Consider the following 26666-nt stretch of genomic DNA (forward strand, 5'->3'; position numbering starts at 1 on the left):
CGAGAATACTCTGTTTCACCGGAAATTTTGGAGCAGATGAAACATTAGTCAATGAGAAAAGATACCATTTATCGGACCGCTCTAAAGCACTGATTCTTCTTGATCTATTCCATAACTGACTGCAAGAATCCATCAAACCTCATCAGTCCTCAGAGAAGCTTTCTTCAGGCCATAACCGGCTAATTAACAAGAAAGACTTAATCTCTTAGAGGAAGAGATTAGGTTGGGCGGGAAGCAAAGAACCCGTTCAGTAGTTTACGGGATTAAAGTAAGAACGAGTGGAAAACTATTGATTTCAATCTCATCGAAGAACCATAAAAGCTTGAAGAACAGCTTTGATGAAGATTGAGAAACAAAACAAAAATTCGCCAAAGCGAACACAAATTCGGCTAACCCGAAGAGATAATCCGCTAACCGGAAAATGAAGTTCTAAGATCGAAAATTTTACAACAAAAAACAAAAGAGAAAATCCGAATCTCTCTTCCTTCTGAAAGTTGTAAGTGTGGTAAGAAGGACTAGAGAGAAACTCTCTCTCTCTAGAAGAGAGGAGAGAAGTCTTCATGGTTGGGAATTTAGCTGACTGAATTTGGTTTTATTTTCTCAATTGTTGTATGTGAATAGTTTAATAAGAAAACAATTCAAATACTTTAATTTTAATTTAATTATATTTAAAATTTAATATTCGAATATAATTTCACCTTTGAATCAATATTACGAAGCATATTCTTTCTGTTTTGAATTACTTTAACCATTTTTATACAGATTAAGAAAATGATTGAAATGCATTTAAATTAATTATACATATTAAATCAATAGTATTTGGAAAAAAAATTATTTTAAAAAATCATTGTATTTGTAATTAATACTAAACTGAAACTGAAAATTGCATTGGAATTCAAGAATGATATTTTTTGTGTAAGAAGAAAAAATTGTTAAATGACATTTTTTCAGAAATAGTAGGAGTATTACCTCTTTTTTCTCATATATCAGTTTGTTCTTGACAAACAAATGAGCTCTAGTTCGCTTCTGTCTAGGCCCATCAAGATTTATATCTTTTGTTCGAAAAAATAAATTACGGTTAAGGTCAACCCATCTACAGTTTAAGTAAACCCACTTCTGATTCAGTTAAGCAGCTTATCTCTGTCCTTGTCTAATTGCCGGCGCAGTATCTTGTTCCTGCGCGCCATCTGTTCGACAAATTGTCTGGACCAATTTTTCCAAGAGAAGAGAAAAAAACGATACTTTTGATTTCTGAAAAAGGTTTGGTTTTAGGGTTTTGGGCAGTAGGGTTTCATTCGAACAAGTCTGTGATATTGATTTCTAATGGCTTCGGCTAATGGGAACAACAATAAGAAAAGAGGTGGAGGGCTATCGTCGCTCGCCCCTCGAGAAATCAGCGTCCAGAAATTCTCGGAGGCTAGGGCAGCAGAGCTCGAATCTCTTCACTCCATAGTGTCTGAGCGTTTGAACAAGGACTTCCGGTCAAAGAGGAACCAGAGGAGAAGGACCAATGCCTACACTAGCCAACCTTCAAAGAGACGTAACATTAAGAGGCAAAGATCAGAGTCATTATTGTTATCTATTGGTCAACAAGCATCATCATCTCATGAAACAAAGATCCCAAGACGAGTCAAGAGGAGAATGGAACTTAAAGGGAACCCTGAATCGGGTTTTTCTACCACTGGTGATGGAACAAAGAGGCTGAGAACACATGTTTGGCATGCTAAACGCTTCTCTATGACTAAGCTTTGGGGCTTTCACCTTCCTCTTGGTTTACATGGCAGGTAAATTTCACAGTTTGTTGCTTCTCATTAGTATAATATAGTTTGTGCCTTTTTAAGGCTGTTTTTGTCATGGTTTTAGAGGAAGGGGATCCAGGGATATCTTGAACAAGTCTAGGCAAGGTGTTCTTGTGCACGATGCAAGCTATCACATTGCTGTGCAGTTGGAGGGTCCAGAGGCGAGCATTTACCTTAATTCTTGAGAGATTCTTCTAATCAAGTTTTTTTTATCTTGATGTTATCTGGCTTCGAACTTCTCAGGGCTCACTCTTGTCGATATTAAACATGCTACTGGAGCCTTCTCCTTCATCTCATTCCAAGGAAGTCTTCGACTCTATTCTCACAGGATTTTGTTATGGGAACTCCATGGTATAGTTTTTCACTTTTGAGTAAAACAAAAAAACAGTACCTTCAGCAGAGGATGTAATCATAATTGTTTCTGTCTTCTTCAGCTTTATCATGTCGAACCACCAGTTTCTCAGGTGATTGCTCCTGTAATTTATATGTGGAGACCTTCTCAGCTACCTAAGAGAATAGATGAGGAGAAAGCGGCTGACTGCGTAGGAAATGACTTTCGAAAACTATGGGTGTGGATCCATGCTTCTTCCTTCAGTGAGGGATGTGCTTCTCTTAAACTAGCTTGTCAAAATCAGGTAAGTTATATTCTTTTTTTCCCCTTTTGAAGTCATTTTTAGATGACTCTACTAGTGACTCCCAAAGTTTCTCCATTCAGATGAATGAGACAGGTGTCTTAGTTGATTGCTTGTCACTCGAAGGCCAGCTTGCAAAACTTGAACTTTTTGGTACAAAAGCATCTCAGCTTCTGCAAAAGACCCTACATCCTGTTACAAGGTAAGCCACCTAAGTGAATATATAACGGTTTTGTAAGAACGCAAATGAACAAAGGGAAGATTTTCTTATCTCAGTTTTCTCTGTCTTTTGCAGTAGCTCACAGAGTCCTCCCTCTGTTTTAAGAAAATGTTCGATGGAAAAAGCCGAAGCTAAGAACGTTGCTGATCCTTACACAGAGGAGAGCATACCATCTTGCGCTATTTTACCACGGTTTGTCATAGATCCGCGGTTAATCCCGAATAATCCTTGTGATGATACTACAATGTCAGCTGAAATGACCAAAACGGAGCCTACTGAGTCACTTGAGATGATGACAACCAGCACAGAGGCTGAAACTTTCAAGTGCTTATGGGATGCAAATAGTGAACTGTATCCTCCAGAAGAAGAGAACGTATTGTGTTGGGAGAAGCATCAAAGTCGTATGAAGTCTTTTTGCATCGACGACGCAGCTGATGAGTTTCCTAAGATATCTAGCAAGCCAAGGAGTTCGAGGTCTTGTCCTTTACTGCTTCTTAAACATAGAAAGCTTGGGGATACAGCTACAGGGTACTCTGCACTTTAGTTGAATCGTTTCTGTGTTGTTATATAGAATCAATGTCTTTAAGGATCCACAATTAATCATATTATTATTATTATGGTCTTTCAGATGGTCTCTCATACTTCCCCTTAGTTGGGTCAAAGTTTTCTGGAATGCCTTTGTCTCAAAAGGAGGTCAGGCAATAGGTCAGAGGGAGAAACGCTGGCTTTCTTGTGATGTATATTTCTTCTCTCTCTCTGGAACTTTAATCCATTAGTAATATGATTCTCTTAAACCTTAGACTTGAGAAACGTCTGAACAACTCTTTTTTTTTTTGGCAGGCTGGTTTGCCGTTTTTCCCATCAGATTTTCCTGACTGCAAAGCATATTCATCTTTAACAATGAGTGAAGCTGTAGACGTGGAGGAGAAGGCACAAAGGCGACCTCTTGCCGTGAGACCTTTCAGAATTCCCATTCCGCCTCCATGGAGTAGTATCCATGTCACGCGCTGTGTCAAAGAGAGTTCCGATCAAAAGCTTACAAGCGGTGAGACTAGTGGAGTGGAGATTTTTAGTAATGGTGGTAATGTATTCGATGGTATGGTGGCGAGAACACCAGATTCGCTGCCTACTTTTCTCCAAACTTTCACAAATCGTGTGGAGACGATTCAAGAAGATGAAACGAAAGCAAGAGCTGAGATCCATCAGAGGAGTGATAACAAACTATGCCTTGTCAGAGTTCTTCTACATGCTTTCAAGGAAGGCTCATTCGAAGAAGGCGCGGTTGTATGTGCACCATCTCTCGCAGACGTATCATTACTAAAATCCGGGTAACATCTCCTAGAAATCTTGTTGTGAATCAGTTGAAACTATTTTCACTTTGGGATGAGATTTCTGATGTACTACGTTATGTTTCACAGCTGCAGTGAGGGAGAAGAAGGGCGTGTTACAATCCCTCAATCTTCTGTAAGCTCTTACTTTCTAGAACAACCTTCTGGAACCTGGGAACTTAATGTCCCTGAAAACCCTCATACAAAGCAATCTCATAGATGGCCAATTGGGTTTGTGACGACAGGATTTGTCCGTGGGAGGTAAAAAACAAAAATTAAACCCATAAAGATCTTGATTTAATGATCACCAAAGGCTGATTTGGTTTCTGAGTTCTTAAAACTTGTTATAATAATGTGCAGTAAAAAGCCGACGGCGGAAGCTCTGTGTGATGCAGTGTTGTTAGGGAGACTAAGAGAAGAGCAGTGGAGGGGGAAAGATGTGAAACGGAGAAAGAAGGAGATTTATGTTCTGGTTAGAAACCTAAGATCTTGTGCTTACAGACTCGCACTGGCCACTATTGTTTTGGAGCAACAAGACGCTTCTGGTGATGCCCACTGCTTTTAAAATGCCAATCTTTTTTATTCCGCCACCAGTCCTAACACTTTTGTTTGTCTCAAATCACATTTTTGTTTATCTTAAACAATATCATTTTAATTATTTATATTATCAAAAGCAAGTGAAGTGGGAATACGGATATATCACTGGTGTTAATATTGATCAGACTCGTTTCAGATTAACTTGTATCTTCTGTTCCATTCTTCTTCAACCGAACATGAAATTCTGAGTAAGTAACGGTTATTCCAACCAATGCCGAAGTTTCTTCCCATGTTCTGCAACCCTTCAAATGATAATTAAAAGACTGATGAAAATGGCTAATCATCATCGGAAAAGAAGCGCAAAACATCTTTAGCGTAAGTTTTGTTCAGTTCTTGTGGTTTAGTTTGTTGGTAATCTATTGACTATAATCTCTCTTATTTTTCTCAGGCTGATAAGAGGTTTTCGGATAAAGAATGAATGATAGCTCGGAGTTTAGAAATAAGAGAGAACCAAGAACCGAAGAGTTGGCGAGAGGGCCTCAAAAATATAAACTAATCTGATGTCAAGGCATCAAAAAAGAGAGACGGCCTAAAATGCTTGATGCTTGATGCTTGCTTTCTAAAGTTTGTGGAAGATGAGAATGCTGATAAATGATTCATCCAGCTAGCAGTGAATCTGATAGAAGCGTACTCCCACTTTGAAACAGTTGGAAACCAATCATCATTTCAGATGATGGAGTCTGAAGATGGTTTTGCATCCATAGCTCCCCTCTTCCATCAAAATCCGGCTTATTATGGATTCTGAACCTGTGACAAATAAATGTAAAATATTTGTGTTCTATGGAAACGAGAATAGAAAAGCCTATGATATAAGCAACTTAAAATACTTAGTTTAGAGAGCCCATACCTTGCTTGTGATTTCTCTGATGACCTTTGCAAGCTGGTCATGATTCAAGTTTTTCTCCAAGAAGGCGTCCATTCCAGCTTCTATGGTTTTTATTGCTTCTGTTGAACCATGATCATGACCAGATACAGCTATAATTGGAATATGCAAACCAGCACCATATTTTTCCTCCATTTTTCTAATCTCTCTAGTTGCTTCATATCCATCCATTTCTGGCATCTGTATCCACAAAGATGATGATGTAGTACCAGTTTTGAACCATTTAGCGATTTCCTTAATTTATGGAAGAAGGATTTATCAAATAAAATGTACCTGGCAGTCCATGAATATGTAGTCAAAGGGAAGAAGCATTTCTGATGAACCTCCTTCCTCATGTTCTCGTTGTGTAAGCCATTCACTGACTAATCTCACAGCTTCTTTTCCATTGTAGCATTGTTTGATCTCAGAGGCTCCCATCTTTTTCAGCTTTATTGTTGCATATAAAGATGTTGTATGATTATCATCCACCACCATAACCCTCTTTCCACTCAATAACTCATCTTCACTAGGCTTGAGAGCTCCTTGTTTGTCTTCTTTTGGCTCGGTTCCTCCAAATTCAGGCAACATCTTCAGCACTTTGTTGAGACATGATCCATGAAACGGTTTAGAACAGCTAATGTCCCCTCTCAAACTTCCATCTCCCCTATCATTAAGCCAAACAACTTTACAGGAAACACCATGGTGCAAGCCTCTGCGAAACTGTTCAACAATGTCATACAGCTCAGGAAATGATCTGGTTTCCGCATCAATCACCACAAGGAGAGCTGGAGAGAAACCATGCCTTGTTCTTTTAGGAGTCTGGCTTCTTGAATCAATCCCATCCATGCCAATCAAAGGCAACTCCCTTGAGCTCGAGCTTAATGATTCGTTTCTTCCCATGGAACCCTGACGTGAAACCCCAATAAGCCTCTCCAGAACATGATTCAGATGCTCCCATTTTTTCACCACTGTGACTTTTATTCCAAGGCTCTTTATGTATTTCTCTGTAACCCTTCTACGTTCTCCATCTTTCATCAGAAGAAGCACTCGAGACCTTTCTTGCTTTGGACTCGAGCTGAGCCAGTTGTGTAACCTAGGGCTCATGCTCCGTATGCTCATGCTACCTCCCGATGAAGTTTTAATAGCCCCATGCATGTGATCTCCTTCTTCCGTGTCCTGTCTACTCACTTGAGACTCTGATGCTGCTGACAATAAAACGTTGAACTCAAAACATGTTCCCTTCTCTCCCATGGCCTTGTCAATGATTCTTATCTCCCCTCCCATTAACCTTACCAGAGACTGCACAATCCCAAGTCCTAATCCAGTTCCTTGTTGTCCTTGATCTGTTTCTCTTACCTGAACATAGTTTTCAAACACTGATTTACGCATCTCCATTGGTATCCCTTTCCCTGTGTCATCCACTTCAAACACAAACTCCATCATCTTCCCATTGTTTCTAACTGAATTCGACATTGAACCCTGGTCTTTACTCTTCTTTGAAAACTTTGATAAACCTCCTTCATTGTCTGATGCAAGGACCGCATTGGAACTGGTCCTCTGAGCCCAAGCTCGGATCGAAATGTGTCCCTGGACCGTGAACTTGACCGCATTGCTGACAAGATTGTTGAGGATTTGCTTCAGTTTTCCACCATCTCCTCGCACGTTAGAGCATTTGAAAACCGAGCCATCGTGCATATCCAAAACCACATCAACCCCTTTCTTCATCGCCACGGGATGAAAAAAATCGATGACGTCTTCCACAAGTTTTGCTAGGTTGAACTCTTCTTCCTTTAACTGCATCTTCCCGCTTTCGATTTTGCTCGTGTCCAAAACAGAGTTGAGCAAATCTGTTTTAAAAAAACATTACACGACTTACTGTTAGGGTTCAAAGTGACAAAACTCTAGTGTTTTGAAACTGGACCGGCAGGTCGGCCCGTGACTCGTCTTTCTGACCGGTTTCTGATTGTACTAAAAACCAGGTTTGAGTTAAACCGGAAAATCCGGTCAAAAACTGGTGCGCTAGTTACCCGGTTTTCTCAAATTCAAACAAAAAAAATATATTTAAAAGGTGCAATTTTTTAAAAATATATATTTTTAAATACCTATCTAAAAATGATTTTTTATTATATTTTATATTATTTAAAAAAAAATCATTTTATTTTTGTATCACTTTTAGATTCTAACAATGATATAAAAATTTATAAAACAGAATTTTATAGTTATATATATAGTTACTTAATCTAAAATTAAATTAAAAATTAAAACCCGGTTGGACCGGTCCGATCATTGACCCAGCTACAATGTCAAGTCAATGTCCGGTCCGGTTTCCAAAACATTGCAAACACGCATAAAAGAAAAGGGTCAAGAATCAGAGTTAATAAAAAAAAGAACATTGCAAAACACATATCCCAGGTTAATCAAAAAAAAAAATCTTACCAAGCAGATCCTTGGTGCAGCCATTCACCAGCTTAAGACGAGACTCTAGGTTAGACCCATGTCTAACTTCTTCAGAGTCATGACATAGATCAATCAGACCAGTAATCCCGGCAAGGGAACCTCTTATATCGTGGCTAGCTCTTGCAAAGGCTTGACTCTTGTTCATGCTTTTCCTCTCGGCCTGTTGTGTTGCTTCCATTTGGTTTATCAATGTTGCACGCATATGCATCTCTCTTCCTGCTGCGTTCACCATACACGCCACAAACCCTAGAGGCCAGCACAAGCCCAACAACATTGTTGCAACAAGAAGATATAGCGATGCGCTCCCGACGCTTGGTCCCCTTTCTTTGTTCGGAAACATGAGTGTGTATCTCTGGTAAGAAGAGAAAAAAACAACGGAAGAATCTTGAGAAACAAAGTTATGAATCAATGAAGAGTCTCAGAAGATGAAATATAACATTTACCAGAGGCACTCCGGAAACTTCAAGAACAGAGCAAAAAGCTTGGAATTTCGATCTTCCGATCTCCACCTGGTAACCACGAGAACTACAGTTTCCGGGGATGCAATGAGACGATTCTCTACCAAAGCAAATGGAGCCATTGGAGATGAAGAAAGTAGCTTTTAGTGATCTTCCAGGAACAATCAATGTCCCTTCCTTGGTCCACAAGTAAAGCTCTCCACCCTTTAGATCCAAACGGTTCAAAGAATCGATTAACGTTTTAACCGGAAACCCTAATGAAACAGCTCCTTTCTTGCTGTACAAGCTAACGACGCTCTGAAACATAGCCTCATTAACTTCTCCTCCCAAACCAGGTCCCACAAAGGCGGTAGTGTGGTTTCTCTGCGCTGCTTGGAACCAGTCTTTATGGGTTACATCCACAGGCTTAGATTTCGTTGCATTTCCGGTAAGACGACCGGTTATCTGATCGACTGTTTGAGTGTACCAAGTGTAGTCTCCTTTACCACTTGAAGAGTTGGCAAAGACAGCGACACTTGCGTTCAGTTCTGTTTTGTAAGAAAACAAGAGACCATCCGTGCTAATGTACGAAACTTGTGAGACTTGAGGGATCGGTGCGACCTGAAATATAACAACAACAAAGACAAAAATATCATTATCGTTATGTTAATATCTCTTAGCACTAGAATCATGATTTGACGTAAATTAATTTAAACAAACCTGTGTTTGAATCTTTTTGAAATGAGTATCATTGTTTGTGAGATAAGAATCTATAATGTTGGCTAAACCGGTAGTAGATGAACTGGTCTTCTGGTAGGTAAATTTTCCGATGTTTTCAATATCAGAAACTAGACTTGACCGGAGACCTTCAGTGCAAAAAACAATGCCTTCTGTTACGTTCTTAGTTGTTCTGAGCCAAATCGTGACCGGTATGCACCCGAAAACAATCACCAGAAATGCCTAAAAGTATTCGACACAAAACCTTATTAAGTAATATATTCCAACGATTATAAAAATAATTAACAAGTAAGAAAATATTACCAAGAGGAAGAAGACAAATATTGGACGAGAAGTCACAAACTTTCTAACGTTCACCATCACTTCTTCTGTAAATTAACATTTCATAGTTAAATAGTATAAAGTTACATAAGCTATGGGCAAGTTAGTTCTAGAAACTTTTCATTCTAGATACAGAAAATCCTTTGATACATAAGTTGTTTACCTGAGAATGCAACAACCGTTTATATATCTTAATTTAGCTTCTTGACTCTAAATCACAAACTCGAACACACATGCACGACAGCTTCTGACTAGTCCTCCAAGCTGCAACAACTTATATATGATTGTTCTCCTTCACTGAAAAATTTCGTTCCAGAGTTTAGACAAACAATCAGCACAACACACTAAAACGCAAATTTTAAAACGGGTTATGTACAAGTCGAGAAATAGTCCTAAATCTCTAGGTTTCAATTTACAATTCTCGTCACTAAAACAGAAGAGCAAAGCTAAAAACATCTAGATGAGAGTATTTGAATCCTATCTAACTTGTTTCATCTCTTCCATTTTCGTACACCAAAAAAAAAACTCAAGAATGTGAAAGAGGAGTACAAGTCTGAGAAGTAATAATAGTTTTCCTTTTGATAAGATAATGTGAAAACTAGGGTTCTTTGTTGTGTTTCTGGAGCTGAATCTGCTAAACCGAAGGCAATAGGAGGAGACAGAGATAGCTGTGAGTAATGAAAATATGGGTAACTTGGAACAAACCACACTCTCGCAATATAGCTCAAAACATAAGACCTGCTTTTAGATTAGACCATAGAAAGCTCCCGCAGTGTGTAGTTCAGCAAAAATTGACTTGTTTTGTCATATGCATCTAAATGTGATTTGCATTGTACAATTAAGGAATCTAAAAATTAATCGCATATCACGAATAAAATCAAATCTATTTAAGGCCTAGTATTAAATGGGATTAATATGTGGGGACATAAAAATCACCATGTTAAATAATATATTTTGGATAATAATTAAATGTTACATCTATGCTATTAAATCATAAGATCTTTTCTAAATGTCCATTAGATGATAATCCTTCTAAGAGTTCATATGCTCAAATCTCGCATTATTAAATTATAATAGCTAGATAAGATATTAGGGAGAAACAAATATTAGACGACTGATCAAATCTCTCATTTTTCAAACAAACTCAAAAAGATGTGATTGAAATCTTGTCATGATATTTCATTAAAAGATTTTTAGGAATAAAATTCAAGACTAAAATATTTACTCTGAATGATATAATGTATATATATATATATATAAAATGTTTCCAATATTAAAAAATATTTCGATTAGAAGAAGTGTATTTTTGGGATTGTCAAGATCAAATAACATATTAGAAATAATTTATTTTAAAAATAATTTGTATACATAAAAGTATATACATCAGAGTAAACACATAAATTAAAACCAATACCTTTTGTTTATTTACATTCATGTTTTTGGTAAATAAATCAAAGCAATCATTTTATTTACTTTATATGGCATATAATTAAACTTTAGTGATATTGAAATATATATATATATATATATATATAGTATATTTTAATATAAATATTGATTATTGACATTTCCTATTCATATGATTTTATCAATATTATATATTTTCCGTAACAAAAATTTAAACTGTTAATCACAAAATTTTAATGTGAGATTTATCAATACAAATTTTAAAATTAAAATATACTAAGATCTCAGTAATTTTTAAAGCAAATTTTGAAATTGAAATATTTATATATTTTATATACTATATAATTTAATTTAAATGATATTAATATATACTATGAATTTCTATTAATAAAAAAAGTTATGATCATTTGTATCTTGCTTGAACAAAAAAAGTTAAACCATTGATCACAAAATTTTTGCTTGAACAAAAAAAAAGGTAAACCATTGATCAAAATTTTTTTTTTTTTTTAAAATCAATATTGAATTCGTCAAAAAACCTCAATCTCTCTTCTGCCGATTTCCGGTTAATTGCCTTTTGAATATTATTTTCCCTCAGTTGGAGTGGATTCGACTTTTCGGCTTCGGCTACGGTCTTATTTTTAAGGAAATTTCTAATTCTCCTTAATTCTCGTCACTTCCTTTTTTCTCTTTCGGATTTTCCTTTCCTCATCCCCACTTTCCTTACAGATTTGCTTTCATTGCAAGGTTTCGAAAAATCATGATTTCTCTAAAGATTGTTTCGGAATATTGCGTGAATAAAGGCAATTTTTCTTCAGTCACGTTTGACCTCCTACCGAAAAATCTTCCCAATCACTGCTCCTCCGCCGTCGAGCTCCGACAATTTTTGACTTCTATGGCTGATTTTCTCCAAAATGCCATCCAATCAATGTCTCTTGAGGATGAAGAGCCGCTTACGCTTCCCGACAGTCCTCGGTTCCGAGTGATTGATGAGAATGAAACGAGCCTGTTAGGTCGTTTGTTGAATCCTGACTGTCAATCAATGGCTAGGATGATTGACTACATGCCTACTGCTTGGCGTGTTGTTGGCAGAGTTCGTGGAATAGCGTTGTCCAGGGACCGGTTCCAGTTTGTTTTTCAGCGTGAAGAGGATTTACAAACCGTCTTGAAAGATAGACCGTGGTCTTACAATCACTGGGCCATGACGCATGAACGGTGGACGTTGAACCCCCCCCCAATGATTTTCTTCAGTCCATGAAGTTGTGGATCCGTATCCGACACATTCCAACAATCTTCTACACAGCAGAAACAATGGATCGGTTAGCTTCTGAGATCGGTAAGGTGGAAGAAATTGCATATGATCCAAAAGTTTCACAAACTAAGGATTATATCAGGGCGCTTATCACTTTCAACACTAACAATCCGGCCAAGGCCTCTCGGAAGCTGAATGTTCCCCAAGGAGGCACAGTGACAATTGAATTTGAGTACGAGAAAATTCATAAGCGTTGTTTCCATTGTCTTCGAATCACTCATGAAAAAATTAAGTGTCCCTTGTGGAGAAGGGGAAATAACAGAGAGTTGAAGAGCATGGAGGGTCCTAGTTCCTCCCCTGTTGCTGTAGTGCCACCTATTGTGCGTGATGGACCTCCTGGTTTCCCAAACCTGTTTCCAGAGCTCTCATCTGAAGACCGTAAGATGGCGATGCTGTACATATCGCATTCAGATGCTACTGAACGTATGGCTCGTATTCAGCGAGTGCGTCAAGGTATTGCTGATAACCAGGCTGACTCCTCAACTCGACTCATCAGAATCACTAAAGAGCTTGACAAAGGGAAAGGGCATGTTTTTTCGTACAAAGAACCAGCTCAGTTACTCACGGCTGTTCCTTCTGGAAGGTTAGCGCTTCTCGATAACAGTGCTAATGAGAGTGAGGATGAGACGGAGTCCTATACCTCTAAGACTTCGATTTACTCGGCACCTGTGAATCCTACGGGTTTTCAGTTAGGCTCTTCTTCGGAGGGGCGAGTCACCGGGAAACAGGACCTAAGCAAATCTCAGAGGAAATGGCCTTCTTCATGGAAGAGGAAAGCTCTTGGAAGAAGATCAAATACTCTTGGTTTCGATACCATCAGTTGGCTTACATCAGGTTGTGGAACAACCTGTCGAGCAGTCTGCAAATACAAAGAGAAAATCAGCCTTCTCTGCAGACTCGTCGGAAAACAAAGACCAAAAATCTCCTCTCCTCCGGTGGCTTCCGTATTGAAGCCGCTGCATCCCCAATGAGCATTTTGTCTTGGAACTGTCAAGGTGCAGGCAGCATTGAGACAGTTCGTCAGCTCCGGGCCCTTCGTCGGAAGTATTTCCCGGATTTCATTTTTCTTATGGAGACAAAACAAAAATCTGATTACATTATTGGTTTGAACAAACAGTTGGGTTATGATGGTTTGGTTACAGTTGAACCGAAAGGTTTAAGTGGAGGTTTGGCTGTTATGTGGAAGGATAGTTATAAAGTCAGTGTGATATCTTGTGACAAAAGAATTATTGATCTCAAAGTGTCTTGTGGTGCATCCACGTTCTTCATGTCATGCATATATGGTGATCCGGTTACAGCTAGGAGACAAGCAGTCTGGGACAGGTTAATAGCCATTGGTCTGACCTGCGATGAAGCTTGGCTGTTAGTGGGGGATTTTAATGAGTTATTATCCAACGAGGAGAAGAGTGGAGGTGCAGTTAGGAATGAATCGACTTTCTGAGATTTTAGAAATATGGTTCAGAACTGCAAGATCAAGGAGCTACGTTACTCTGGCAATTGCTTATCCTGGTGTGGAAAACGTGAGGATGACTGGGTCCAATGTCGGCTGGATAGAAGTTTCAGTAACTGGTTCTCATTGTTCCCTCGCTCTAATATGGAGTATTTGGAGCTTTGGGCGTCAGATCACAGACCGATTCGAGTTTGCTTTTCTCTGGAAAGAGATAATCCTACCAAGGGACGGTTCTTGTTTGATAAGAGAATGCTGTCAAGAGAAGGTTTCGAAGATATGGTGCGGTTGAGTTGGGAAGGGAAGACTGGTGAGCGTGGCAATACTATAGATCGCATACGTCGTTGTCGACGTAATATAATGGGATGGAAGAGATCATCAGACCTGAATTCAAGGGATAAAATCAGTCGCCTCAAAGCTTCTCTAGAGAAGGAAGTGTCAAAACGATCCCCTTCATTTGAATTCATGAAGAAATTAAAGATTGAGCTGGCGGAAGCTCTACGTGAAGAGGAACTGTTCTGGCGTCAAAAGTGCCATGAAGAATGGTTAAGAGCTGGTGATCGTAACACCAAATACTTTCACAACTGTGTGAAAGGACGAAGGATCCAAAACCGTATACTGATGTTACTTGATGAGATGGGTCAGGAACACTTTTCTGAAGGAGCAAAAGGAAATATTGCTGTGGAATATTTCAGGGATCTCTTCACCAGTTCTAATCCTTTTGATCTAGAGACTGTTTTTGGGCTTTCAGACTAGGGTCTCTGGGCCTATGAATGCACGTCTCACAGGTGTGGTCACAGCAGAAGAGATAAGAAAAGCTGCTTTCAGTGTCAAGGGAAGTAGTGCTCCTGGAGAAGATGGTCTCACCGGTATTTTCTATCAGCGCTTTTGGCATATAGTTGGTCCTACTCTGGTTGATGAGATTCAAGAATTTTTCAGATCAGGGATAATGCCCGAGGGGTGGAATCACACGTAAATCAGCCTCCTTCCAAAGATTGTTCACCCTACTCAGATGAAGGATATGAGACCTATTAGCTTATGCTCTGTTCAGTACAAGATAATCTCTAAAATTCTCTGTAACCGCCTCAAAACAGTTCTTCCTGCTATTATATCAGAGACTCAAGGTGCATTCGTCTCAGGTCGACTTATCTCGGATAATATCATCATTGCCCATGAGATGATTCATGGATTACGCACGGATAAGAAGGTTGCAGAAGGCTGGATGGCGATAAAAACGGACATGTCGAAAGCATATGACCGGGTTGAATGGAATTTTCTGGAGATTTTTCTTGAGAAAATGGGTTTTGACAGACTTTGGATTAGATGGATTATGGCGTGTGTGTGTTCTGTTTCCTTTTCGGTCCTGTTGAATGGAAGTACTCATGGCCATATCAAACCAGAACGTGGGATTCGTCAAGGCGACCCGTTATCACCATTTCTTTTCATATTATGTGCTGAAGCATTGGTGAGTTGTTTGAACACATCTGAGGAAGCTGGTCGCCTTCATGGAGTTAAACTTTCCGAATCTTGTCCTTCGGTTCATCATCTCTTATTTGCTGACGATAGCTTGCTTATCTGCAAAGCTACTGTGGAGGAAGCCTCCGAACTTATGGCGTGCATTCACTTATACGAGGAGGCATCAGGTCAGATGGTGAATAAACAGAAGTCCTCTGTAATTTTTGGAGCACTAGTACCAGAGGCTATAAAGAATGAACTCAAATCCATACTGGGAATCGATGTGGAAGGAGGAGAAGGTTCTTACCTGGGTCTCCCGGAATGTTTCAGCGGCTCGAAAAGGAAGCTTCTCAGCTTTATTAGAGAGAAGTTGCAAGGTCGGTTGCAAGGATGGTTTGCCAAATCCTTGTCTCAGAGGGGTAAGGAAATCTTGTTGAAGTCCGTTTGTTTGGCTCTACCTGTTTATGCGATGTCCTGCTTCAAATTACCTAAAGACGTGTGTTCGAAATTGACAAGTGCTATGATCGAATTCTGGTGGAGCAGTAGGAACAATCACAAGAAAATTCCCTGGGTAGCTTGGCAAAAGCTTTGTAAAGACAAGGACAAAGGAGGACTGGGCTTTAAGGACATTGAAAAGTTCAATCAATCCTTGCTCGCAAAGCAGGCCTGGAGGTTATGGAGCTCTCCGGAGTCCTTATTAGGCCGTATTCTAAAACAGAGGTACTTTGCTCGAACTTCCTTCCTTGAGAGTAGCGTGGGAACCAGGCCTTCTTTCGCTTGGCGTAGTATTATCCACGGTCGGGAGCTTCTGAAACAAGGTTTGTTCAAACAGATCGGTGATGGGAGGAACACGAAGGTGTGGCTAGATAATTGGGTGATGGACCCTGTTCCGAGACCACCGAATTATAACCAAGAGGCTGTGGTTGATTTAACTTTGACAGTGAGGGATTTAATCGATGTTCACACAGGTTCTTGGAATGAAAGTTTGGTGCGCCAGCTTATTGCAGAGGAGGATGTGACATTAGTACTCAATACTAAGATTATCCCAACCAGAACTGATTATCTTCGGTGGGGTTTCTCTCAACATGGGAAATACGAAACCAAAAGTGGGTATAGTCTCATTGAAGTTTTATCTGAGCGTCAATCTGGTGTCTCTAAGCTCTCCCGCCCTTAGAAACTCAGCTATGGAAGAAGCTATGGAAGACAAAAACATCACCGAAACTGCGTCATTTCTTGTGGCGCGTTTTATCTGGAGCTCTTGCGGTTAAATCTCAGCTTCGTTCCCGGGGAATCCCTTTAGACACTACTTGTTCCGTATGCAATCAAGGCTCTGAGTCTGTCTGCCATGTTTTGTTCCATTGCACTACGGCTCAAGAAGTTTGGAAGGTGTCTGGTGTCCCCACGCCGCCTGCTGGATGGTCCACTAGCTCGGTTTTTTTAAATCTCCATTACCTCTTTGCTTGCAGCAAAAATCAAGCTCTGGGTTTATCTACTCGCTTAGTTTTCCCTTGGGTTCTATGGCAGATTTGGAAGGCTAGAAACAAGTTTTGTTATGAGCAGGTTGCTCCTGTGGCAAATGATATAGTGGTTGTAGCCAATGATGAGGCATCTGTCTGGCTTAACCTTCATGGTGTGCTATCAGAAGTACCTTCAACTTCTTCGGTACAGCCCCCTGTTTCACCTTTATGGACAAAACCACCAAGCTCGTTTTTGAAATGTAATGTGGGGTCCTCATGGTCTCCGACTTCAGGTATAGCTGGTGCCTCTTGGTTGATCCGTGACTCCAAGGGAGAGGTTCTGTTACACAGTCGAAGATCTTTCTGTGGCATCACGTCGAAACCTCAATGTGATCTCTTGGCTTTATCATGGGCTGCAGAGGCAATGTTAGATTTAAAGAAGGAAAAGATCATATTTGAATTCTCTTCACTCTTCAGTGGCTGCTAATAGTGCCCTTATGGATCCTCTTTCCCATCCTGCTGTTTATCATGCGTGTCGTAGGTTGATGTGGCTTATTAATGCGATCCAGGGAAGCACCCTCCATCAGGTTCCCGAGCTTTGTAACTCACCAGCACTGCATATTGCAGACAGTGTTATCCGAGATCATCGTCTACAATCTTATGTCGCTAGTAATGGTCCTAGTTGGTTAAGATCTTCTATATCTAATGAGGCTGCTGGGTCCTCGTGAGGATGTCTGTATTGGGATTTGAGCACACAATGGTTGCTAGATCTTATGAAAGTCTCCTGATCCTCCCGTATTACCCATATGTTGGGGTTTCTCCTCTGTGCCTACTGGCTTTTAATTTTCTTTAGAATGTTGTTGTTGCCATGTCTTTTGACTTGCGATACAATCTTTTCAGTTATCAAACTGAACTTTCTATGACAAAAAAAAAAGATCACAAAATTTTTAATGTGAGATTTTGAAATTTTTTAGTAATTTATAGTCGTTTTAAAAATTTCAAAATATAATATATAAGAAAAAATTTAAATTTTTTCTTATATGCTTGATGTGATTGTTTAATTTAGTCTAATAATATTAAGTTAAACAAAAAAGAAAGAAGATAAAAAAAATGCTATCAAATATGTATTATTCATAATCATTAATTGTCATATATATGTTAATCATATTAGGATATTCTTTTTTTTTTATTTAAGGAAAGAATTAAGAATATATATATATATATTTTTTGAACAAAATAATTCAGAATATTCTTTTGTACACTATTAGTCAATTTGATAGTTAGTTTAATAAAAAGTATAATATATATTTATATGTACCAACTAATTTTTCTAAGGATTCTAAGACTCTAACTGATGACCATTAAAATAGGAATATGAATGAGTACGAAAAAATATGTAGGAACAAAATAAAAGGAATGAAAATGATTTTTTATTACTTTTGTTCCATATTAATTTTTATAAGGAATGTGTAACATCCCGATTTGTGATATATGGAAAGGCTTAAGATAATTGATTTTGTTACCTATATCACCAAAGTTGACTTACTTTTTTCGTCACACATCCGTTTAGAACTCCAGAGTTAAGCGTACTTGGATTGGAGTAGTGAAAGGATGAGTGGCCTATCGAGAAGTAATTCGCGATACCGTGTGAGTGAGGCCAAAGCACTGAGAAATGTCATGTAGTGATTGCAGGATCAGTAAACATGACTTTCGGGCCTTGAAAAAATTAACGCACCGACCGTTGGAACGGGATGGGGCCCACGGGCCGAGAGAGCGGGCGTGGGTGGCACATTAGCCGTGGGCGGGCGAGGGGTTACAAGTGGTATCAGAGCTGATTAGCCATCTCGGTTCTGACTCGAGAGGTGTCTTGAAACCTGTCGTGGGGCACAACGAGGACGTTGCGTTCTTTGAGAGGGGGTGAATTGTAACATTCCGAGTTGTGATATATGGAAATGTTTAAGAGAATTGATTTGACTACCTATGTCACCAAAGTTGACTTACCTTTTTCGTTACACATCTGTTTAGAACTCCAGATTTAAACGTGCTTGGGCTGGAGTAGTGAAAGGATGGGTGGCTTATCGGGAAGTGATTCGCGATACCGTGTGAGTGAGGCCAAAGCACGGGGAAAGGTCATGTAGTGATTGCAAGATCAGTAAACATGACTTTCGGGCCTTGGAAAAATTACCGTTGGAACGGGATAGGGCCCACGGGCCGAGAGAGCGGGCGTGGATGGCACATTAGCCGTGGACGGGCGGGATGTTACAGAATGTTCTATAGTTCCTTAAAATTTAAGGAATGACAAGGAATCATACACAACAAGTATTCCTCATAAATGGTATAATTTTTACGAATGAGTAGGAATTGATTATTCCATTTAGTTCCTTATTTCACCATTTAGACCCTAAGAATCATCCTAGTGATGACACGTAGCTACGAAAATATATTGTAATGTTCCAAGATTAATATATGTGGGATTAGGTTAAATCGACCTAAAATTGGGCAACAAAAAAAGCATCTATACAAGGAGAGGGAGGAAAACGAGGGAGGGATCCAAACATACACATGTGGCAGCTAGAATTAGGGTTTTACCCTCTTATATTCTCGCCGACTTGTACTTTTCATGCCAACGTTCCCCGAGCACCGGCTTACTTTCTTATCAAACTTTCCTTATTTGTAATTAAACCGTTCACCGATTTAGTAAAACGGTTTTGAACTAATCCACTGATGAGTTTTGTCTCTAATTACTAATATCCGACCAAACTCGGTTCAAACAGATAGCACAACGAGGAAGACTTTTTTCCTTCTATTTTTGGCTAGGAACAAGAGCAAAGTGTTATAGAGGGTGATTGTTTGTGGTTTTTGCTTTAGTTTTTGGTTTTTGTTTTTGTAGAAACAATTTTTCATCCAATCAAGTTTTTGGTTTTTGTTTTTGTTTTTGTAAAAACCATTTGAGTTGCCACTTAAGATTTTCAATAAATAGATTCTCTAAAATTTAGGAAAACTAGTTTTTGAAAAATTTAACCAATTTATGAAGAAAAACCAAAAACCAACTTTTGTGAGCTTTTATGAAGAAAAACGAATTTTGATTTTTTTTGTAGAAACTACTATATTTTAATTCATTAATAATTAATATTTTCATAAAAATAAAATTATCATAAAATATTTTGTACATTAGATATCATTTAAACAATAATGTGAAATAATTTAATTTGTGTTTCATATCTGTAAATAAATTATATATTTTATAAATAATATATTTAATTCAATAATTATTAGTCACATTAAAAATAAAAAAAATATAAAAACATAATATGTTTTATTAATAAAATGTGTTGTATAATCCTGAAATATAAAAATTACCATTCAACTTTAAGAAAATATAAATAATTTATATAAGAAATTTATAATTAGTTTCAAAATACTATGTACTTAATTTTTGTATAATTTATAATATTTATATAAGAAAAACTATTGCTTTTGAAGTTTTAAAAATTAAAATAATTTATATAAGAAAAATTTCTAAGTAGTTTCAAAATTTAATATTTTTACTTTTGCATAATTTATATATATTTTATGATTTATATTTTACTATAATATATTTTTCATAAAAATATAATAATTTATATATGTTATAGTATTTAATTTTAAAATAATAATCACAGTATTTTGATAAATTTTAATTGTAAAATCTAAATATTTATTACTATTTTGTTGTATTATTTTAAAGTAATGTATTGATTAATTTTTGAAAATGAAAAAATACAGCAAAACCAAAAACCAAAATCAAAATCTAAAAACCAAAAACCAAAAAGTAAAAGCTGAAAACCAAAAACCAAAATCTAAAAACCAAAAACTAAAATCTAAAAACCAAAAACTAAAACTAAAATGTATTGAAACAATCATCACCATACCTATGAAATTTGTAGGCTCGGCCCATTTATTATCAGACCCAAACGTTGGTGTTTTTGTGAAGGCTCGGCCCACTAAACTAAACCGTATTGAAAAGGTTTCAAAAATAAAATAATGTGTTTGTACAGTGAATTTGTGAAGAAGGATCGTCAGCTTCGCAAATCTCCAAGCGCAGCACCATGGATCTCTCCCCTGTTACGGAAGCTTTAGCCGTCAAATCCTTCGATAAAATCGCCGATATCTGCGATAATCTCATGCTTCAGGTCCCAAATTTCTCTCGCTATCATTGTTTCTGGTGTTCGCTAGGGTTTTTTTTTCTCTAGGGTGGATTTTGTGAGGATAATCGTTCGATTATAATTAACAGGTTGCTTCCGAAGGAATCTCTTTCCATGATGACTGGCCTTACGCAATCCATCTTCTCGGTTACTTCTACGTTGACGATTGGTTAGTTAAAAAATTCTTCTTTGAGTCTACTGTTTGCGCCGTTAGCTTAGAGAGCTGTCTTCTTTGAAATCTTGTGGGTTTATGATTTGAAATTGAAATTACAGAACAGGGTTTTGAATTGCATCTTTGTAAGTTATATAGCGCTGCTTATCACCTTAGACTTGCTTTCGTGTCCACTGAGAAGATAAAATTAGAACTTGGTAGAGATTACCTGTTGTGGAAATCCTTTTTAAAACTGTTTTTAAAGTTGCTTTTGATTGTTGTTCTTGTGTGGCTAAATCTGGAATGATAATATTGTAGTGATAGCGCTCGTTTCCTCTGGAAGACAATACCTACAAGTGTGAAGGAAAGCAAGCCTGAAGTTGTTGCTGCTTGGAGGATTGGTCAGAGGCTCTGGACACGTGACTACGCAGGTGTGTATGAAGCTATTCGGGGTTATGATTGGAGTCCAGAAGCTAAAGATATGGTTGCTGCATTCTCAGGTTACTTTTTTCTTCTGTCCTAATACCTTTTTAGCTAGTATGGCATGGTTTTTTTGAACTAAGCTTTCTGACAGATTACTATAAACATGTAAAGTGACTGTTTACTCTTACCTAGTTTTAAGCTTTGATCTGCATATTGAGAATCTGAGATCGAATAGCTGTGTTGTTGTGTTAATCTAGTGAGACCAGACTTGAAGATTTGTGTTAACTGATTTTTTCCAACTAAAGCATCAACTTTTGATCGAAATGAAATTGTACAATTTTTTGCTCATCTTTTTTTTTTTATAAGCAGCACCGCTTTTGCATTTACAAGAGATCAATTGTTCAATGCCTGGTCCCTTAAATTACCTCATTGGTAAGACTTTACATTCCATCAGCACCTAACGCTATTCCTGTGTTGTTTTTTTTGTTGAAGACGTTTACACCAAAAGGATGTTTCAGCTTTTGTTGTCTGCCTACTCCACAATTGCCATCCGCGATTTGGCTCTTTTCCTAGGGATGACAGAAGATGATGCCACAACTTGTAAGCTTTCTTTCTTTCTGCACTTTCCTTAATGCTTTGAAAGATAAATTTGCCACATCAATTCGTAGATTTACACTGAATTCGCTCTATTTTCAAGAAGTTATCCTTTGGTTGGGGACAATACTACCGTCTCTACTTTTGTGGGAAATACCTTAACTTTGTGTCTGCCTCTAATGTCAATCATCTATGTTGGGGAATCAGAATAGAAGAATATATATTTGTTTAACATTTTTTTTCTTATGTTGGATATACACAGATGTTGTGGAGAATGGGTGGACAGTGGATACAGCATCTCAAATGGTGACTGTGAAGAAGCAAGCTGTTAAAAGAGAGCAAAAGGTGGATTCATCCAAGCTGCAACGCTTGACGGAGTATGTGTTCCACCTTGAACACTAAACTCCTAATTTATGGGTTTCAGATTGGCGAAAACTAAAAAGATCAAACAAAAATTTGTTTCGAAAAGATGGCTATAGCTTCAGTTTTTTTTTTGAGATTTATTTCAGAAGTTTCTAATCGACACATGTCTCATCTTAACCCTAGTATGGATATGATCAGCTGATTTGGTATTAAATTGATATTATGCACGTTAATCAAATAATGAAATCTTTAAATAGACAACTGAAAATGAGGAAACCAGATGTATGTCAAGTAATTAGAGACTTTGGCGTGTAGAGACTGCCAATGTCTCCTGTGATTTTATTCTTCCCAAGAACGTTATGCTCTTTGGCCTTCCCTCCCTGCGCTGTGACTTCCCTCTCATGTCTCTGATAAGCAGACTTTATCATCGTACTTCATTAACAATTCTTTTATAAAGTATTTGACTGTAAATTATTATGTATTTAATATTATTGTAATTTGTAACTTTGTAAGATATTGTTAAACATCTACTTTATATATCTTTTACATTATTATTGCCAAAAATCAAATAGTTTTGGATTTCTAAGTTGTAATAAGTTTTAAATAATGTCAACATGCAAATTATAGCAAAAATAAGTTCTAGTTAAAACGCGTACACTGGTGACCATTTGAAAAACACTAGGAACAAATAAAACAGAAATGAAGAAAAATAATATTAAAGGAATGAGTGAGAATGATTGTTCCTCCTCAAAAATAATGAGGAATAATTTTGCTTTGTTATTCTCTACAAAAAAAGAAACGATAAAGAATATAAAAGAAAATTAATTCCTTATGAATGGTGTATTTTTATGGGAACCATAATGAATTGAATGTTTCTTCTCATTCCCTTGGTCACCGACCACACAACTTCTATCAAAATTTCAAATATAACACATTTTAAAAATAACAGATGTTCTTTCAAAAAAAAATAACAACATATGACATAAGTTCAATACAAGAAAAGTCCATGTTTATAATTTTTTTTTAAGAAAATACTTGAAATAAGTTTAAATGTACATGTTCATAAATTTAAAGAAAAGAAAAAAATAAATAAAGAAAAGTCCATGTTCATAAATTTAAATGTTCAACATAACGAAATTTTAAAATAATACTTGAAATAAGTTTAATATAGCAAAAAAACAAACATTTAACCACATTAGAAAACATGAACATTTCATATCCAAAAAAGTTATGAGAGCAAACTTTTCAATAAATCCTCTTATTAGGTATACAAGTGTACAAATATAAATAAAGGATAATATTGCTAATTTTATCATTATAAGATTATAAATTCATTCAAAATCTTCATATCTGAGAATAGAGATGAATGAACAAAAACAATTCAAAAATTCATTTTGAATTTGGAGAAAATACAAGTTTATAGAAGTATTCTCTTAATAGCTACAAACATAAACGAATAAGAATAATGTTAATCTCATCATTATAAAAATTCATTCAGAAACTCCACAATTAACAAATATATATGAATAAACAAAAAAATCTTAAAAGTAATTTTAAATTTGAAAAATACAAACTTACTAAAATTAATAGAGAAGACTTGTGCGAGAAAATTTCAAATGTACCAATTAAATTTTTTCTAAGTCTTCTCGTACTTTTCGAGAAATTTATCTTTTTAGTTAGTATTTTAAGATTTGTTGGTTAGGTAAAATACATATAATATCTTTCTTAATCTATACGTTACTAAAATTAGAATATACGTCATCAAACAAGTATTAAAAGGTGAATATAAACATCATCTAGACTGTCCACGTCAGATGAAAAAATCAACCAATAAGGGGAGTTTTAATTTGCCATGTCAGCTCACATTCTCTTCTTCATCGGGACGAATTCGTCGATCTATATATCCAGTTCCGTTCGTTTTAACCTAATATACTGCTCACCTCTCTTTCTTTACAACCTTAATTATGTGATTAAGTTGCCCTTCTGTCTACCCCTCCTTCAGTTTTCCTTATTAACTGAGCCACAAATCTGTCAAAACAATTGAAAAGAAAGATGATCGTTCGGTTCCCAGAACAGAATTGATAATACTTTCCCCTATTAACCTGTCAATCAGTTCTGGGCTACGCCATAGGCCATGGCAGAGGAAGATCTTGAATGTGGTCGGTGGTTGCTATGGGATAGTGTTGCATCGTATGAAGCTTTGGTGCTCCGTGGAGCTTCTTCGGGTGTGATCAAGTTGTGGAATCCACTATCCACAAGTAACAAATTAGTTTTTACCTCTCAGTTTGGTTTGTATTTGGAACTCTAAACCTCAACTCATGTAATTTTTTTTGTCTTTCACCTACAAAAATTTGTTTCATCGTGATTTTACAGGTGCAGAGATTCATATATGGAGTTTCTGATGCATATTGCCTAAAAGAGGAAATACATTACTTTCAGATGGATAGCTTGAATCACGTTCAGTGTAATATCAATGAAACTCTCATCAAACAAATATGTGATTACTGATTCTATTATTAAGAAAAGAAATATGATACAAGATTAGCTACTATTATATTTAACAATAATCTGAGTTTCTCTGCAGCTGATGCATGTTTCAAGTGGTCTCAACATAGGTATAACAAAGTAGACGCTTTTGGTTATTGTTAGGGGGTGAACTCAGGTTATAAAAACACCAAATAAAGAAACATTTTGTTTGTTTGTAGTTTATTGAGATGTTTTAACAATTCAATAATAAGATTGAGATTTGTTTTTGATATATTTGACAGGAAAGCATGGTTGCGAAAGCATCGAAATCTAACTCTTGATTATGGCAAGGCAAGTCAAAAATAAAGGTTTTTAAGAGCTCTTATCTTATCACTAACAATTTGGACATTACATGGTGATTTGGTTAGTGCCAAATTACATTTTTTTGCTTCAGGTTTGCTCTTTGACTTGATGAATGAATTAATTGGCTGATCATACGGACTCATCTCATTACAGGACAAGTCTCATGCAAATATACAAACAGCTGTTCCTTCTGCCAAAAAGGAACACAAAGAAGCCAATATGAATATCGAGAAAACAACATGTGAAGTGAATGCTTAAAATTAGAATAGTCTTTCTTCCTTGATGACCTGCTCGAGAACGAGACTCCTAGAGGGAAGAAAGACGCAGCGACCGCATTGTCCAACCTCTGCATTTATCAGGGAAACAAAGGCAGAGCGGTTAGAGCCGGTATAGTGCCTGCATTGGTTAAGATGCTAAGTGACTCGAGCAGCCTCAGGATGGTTGATGAAGCTTTGACTATACTCTCGGTCCTTGCAAGTAACCTAGATGCTAAGGCAGCGATAGTAAAAGCGAATACTTTGCCTGCATTGATAGGTATTCTCCAGACGGGTCAAGCTAGAAACAGAGAGAACGCAACAGCTATATTGCTTTCGCTGTGTAAGAGAGACAATGAGAAACTGGTGGCGATAGGTAGACTCGGTGTGGTTATGCCGTTGATGGATCTGACGAAGAACGGAACAGAGAGAGGCAAGAGGAAAGCTACGTCATTGTTAGAGCTTCTTCGTAAAGCATGCCAATAATATTATTAGTGGTCTGACAAAATAAAATAAGGTTCGTCAAGCTTTCATTTTTTTTATGAAAAGTTTGTTGGCTATTTATTCAATTATTATGTTAATATTTTGTTCAATTGATTTGATTTTTTGGATATTAATTCCATTTTGTGGAATCGAATCTTGAGATGGTGAGCTAAAAGGGTTTTCGAGAATCGAACTCTTTTTTTGCTTGCTGTGTATTTATTTGTAATAAAATTTGGGAATAATAACTAATAAGCTTTGAGATTGTTATTTGTGTTTCTGGTTCATGAATTTTCATTTTTTGTTGCTTTTCAAATTCAACGCGAGTTGGTGGTTACCCTTCTGGACAAGGTTAACTTGGACCACAAGCAATAGTTGTAAATAAAGGGATCCCGTAAATAAATGATTTAACTTAATAACTAGATTCTGGGCGGATATATTTTTTGTTTTATATTTTTTTAAAAGTTAATTTTTATATTTCTGTGTGTTTTAGTTATATCTATGTTTTTCTTTGTATAATGTTTTTTAAATGATTAATAAGAAATTTTTATAATTGTACTAAACTAGTTAGACCATGCATATATCAATAGGTCATGTTCCTAATTTAATAGTAGTGAGTGGTTCCATACCAAAGTTGGTGTTGTTTCGGTAGGCAAGTAGAGGTGGACCACATGTGCATGTCCTAATAAACCGGCGTGCTTACTGGAATCTCTGGAGGTATCAAAACTTTCAAACAACATTACCTCATAAATTTATATATAACAAAATCGTTCATAAAAATCCAATGATTGCTGTGACTAATTAGATTTTATTAATTTGAAATTCTTAACAAGATAATATACTGTTATGGGATGAATTGTCTTAAGGCTGGACCCAATTCTAAGGTTAACCGATAAAAATAGTTCAAACAGCGCAAATCATG

The 26666-nt window shown here is 36.9% G+C and overlaps 6 protein-coding genes across 7 annotated transcripts; 5 read left to right on the forward strand and 1 right to left on the reverse strand.

The window, feature by feature from the left end:
* Positions 1-1008: 1008 nt before the first annotated feature.
* LOC106390774 (ribonucleases P/MRP protein subunit POP1) lies at positions 1009-4637 on the forward strand. Of its 2 annotated transcripts, none has more exons than XM_013831306.3 (10): positions 1009-1784; positions 1864-1960; positions 2043-2150; positions 2234-2434; positions 2515-2633; positions 2730-3179; positions 3280-3388; positions 3492-3979; positions 4070-4240; positions 4340-4637. In XM_013831306.3, the coding sequence occupies exons 1-10, from the start codon at positions 1324-1326 to the stop codon at positions 4542-4544; spliced, it is 2409 nt and encodes an 802-aa protein (XP_013686760.2). In that variant the 5' UTR covers positions 1009-1323; the 3' UTR covers positions 4545-4637. The 2 variants fall into 2 exon arrangements, with proteins under 2 accessions (XP_013686760.2, XP_013686759.2); XM_013831305.3 differs by having other exon boundaries at positions 1014-1784; positions 2727-3179.
* A 233-nt stretch (positions 4638-4870) lies between these two features.
* On the reverse strand, positions 4871-9430 carry LOC106393748 (histidine kinase CKI1-like). Its single transcript, XM_048755866.1, has 6 exons — positions 9374-9430; positions 9053-9292; positions 8339-8953; positions 7875-8247; positions 5733-7285; positions 4871-5639 (listed from the first exon to the last, which is right to left on the reverse strand). The coding sequence occupies exons 1-6, from the start codon at positions 9428-9430 to the stop codon at positions 5409-5411; spliced, it is 3069 nt and encodes a 1022-aa protein (XP_048611823.1). The 3' UTR covers positions 4871-5408.
* Positions 9431-11690: 2260 nt separating this feature from the next.
* LOC125586069 lies at positions 11691-12053 on the forward strand. Its single transcript, XM_048755867.1, has one exon. The coding sequence runs from the start codon at positions 11691-11693 to the stop codon at positions 12051-12053; it is 363 nt and encodes a 120-aa protein (XP_048611824.1).
* Positions 12054-14323: 2270 nt separating this feature from the next.
* Positions 14324-17194, forward strand: LOC125586070. Its single transcript, XM_048755868.1, has 5 exons — positions 14324-14526; positions 14590-16115; positions 16169-16440; positions 16534-16892; positions 17008-17194. Exons 1-5 carry the CDS (start codon positions 14324-14326, stop codon positions 17192-17194), a joined length of 2547 nt encoding a protein of 848 aa, XP_048611825.1.
* A 3281-nt stretch (positions 17195-20475) lies between these two features.
* On the forward strand, positions 20476-22339 carry LOC106390816 (COP9 signalosome complex subunit 8). The gene is made up of 5 exons (XM_013831350.3): positions 20476-20638; positions 20740-20819; positions 21120-21301; positions 21717-21824; positions 22081-22339. The coding sequence occupies exons 1-5, from the start codon at positions 20555-20557 to the stop codon at positions 22218-22220; spliced, it is 594 nt and encodes a 197-aa protein (XP_013686804.1). The 5' UTR covers positions 20476-20554; the 3' UTR covers positions 22221-22339.
* A 1976-nt stretch (positions 22340-24315) lies between these two features.
* LOC125586071 (U-box domain-containing protein 11-like) lies at positions 24316-25750 on the forward strand. The gene is made up of 4 exons (XM_048755869.1): positions 24316-24439; positions 24831-24843; positions 24950-24998; positions 25280-25750. Exons 1-4 carry the CDS (start codon positions 24316-24318, stop codon positions 25748-25750), a joined length of 657 nt encoding a protein of 218 aa, XP_048611826.1.
* The last annotated feature ends 916 nt before the right edge of the window (positions 25751-26666 follow it).

This window comes from Brassica napus, chromosome C4 (assembly GCF_020379485.1).
Source record: "Brassica napus cultivar Da-Ae chromosome C4, Da-Ae, whole genome shotgun sequence".
Lineage (NCBI taxonomy): Eukaryota > Viridiplantae > Streptophyta > Magnoliopsida > Brassicales > Brassicaceae > Brassica > Brassica napus.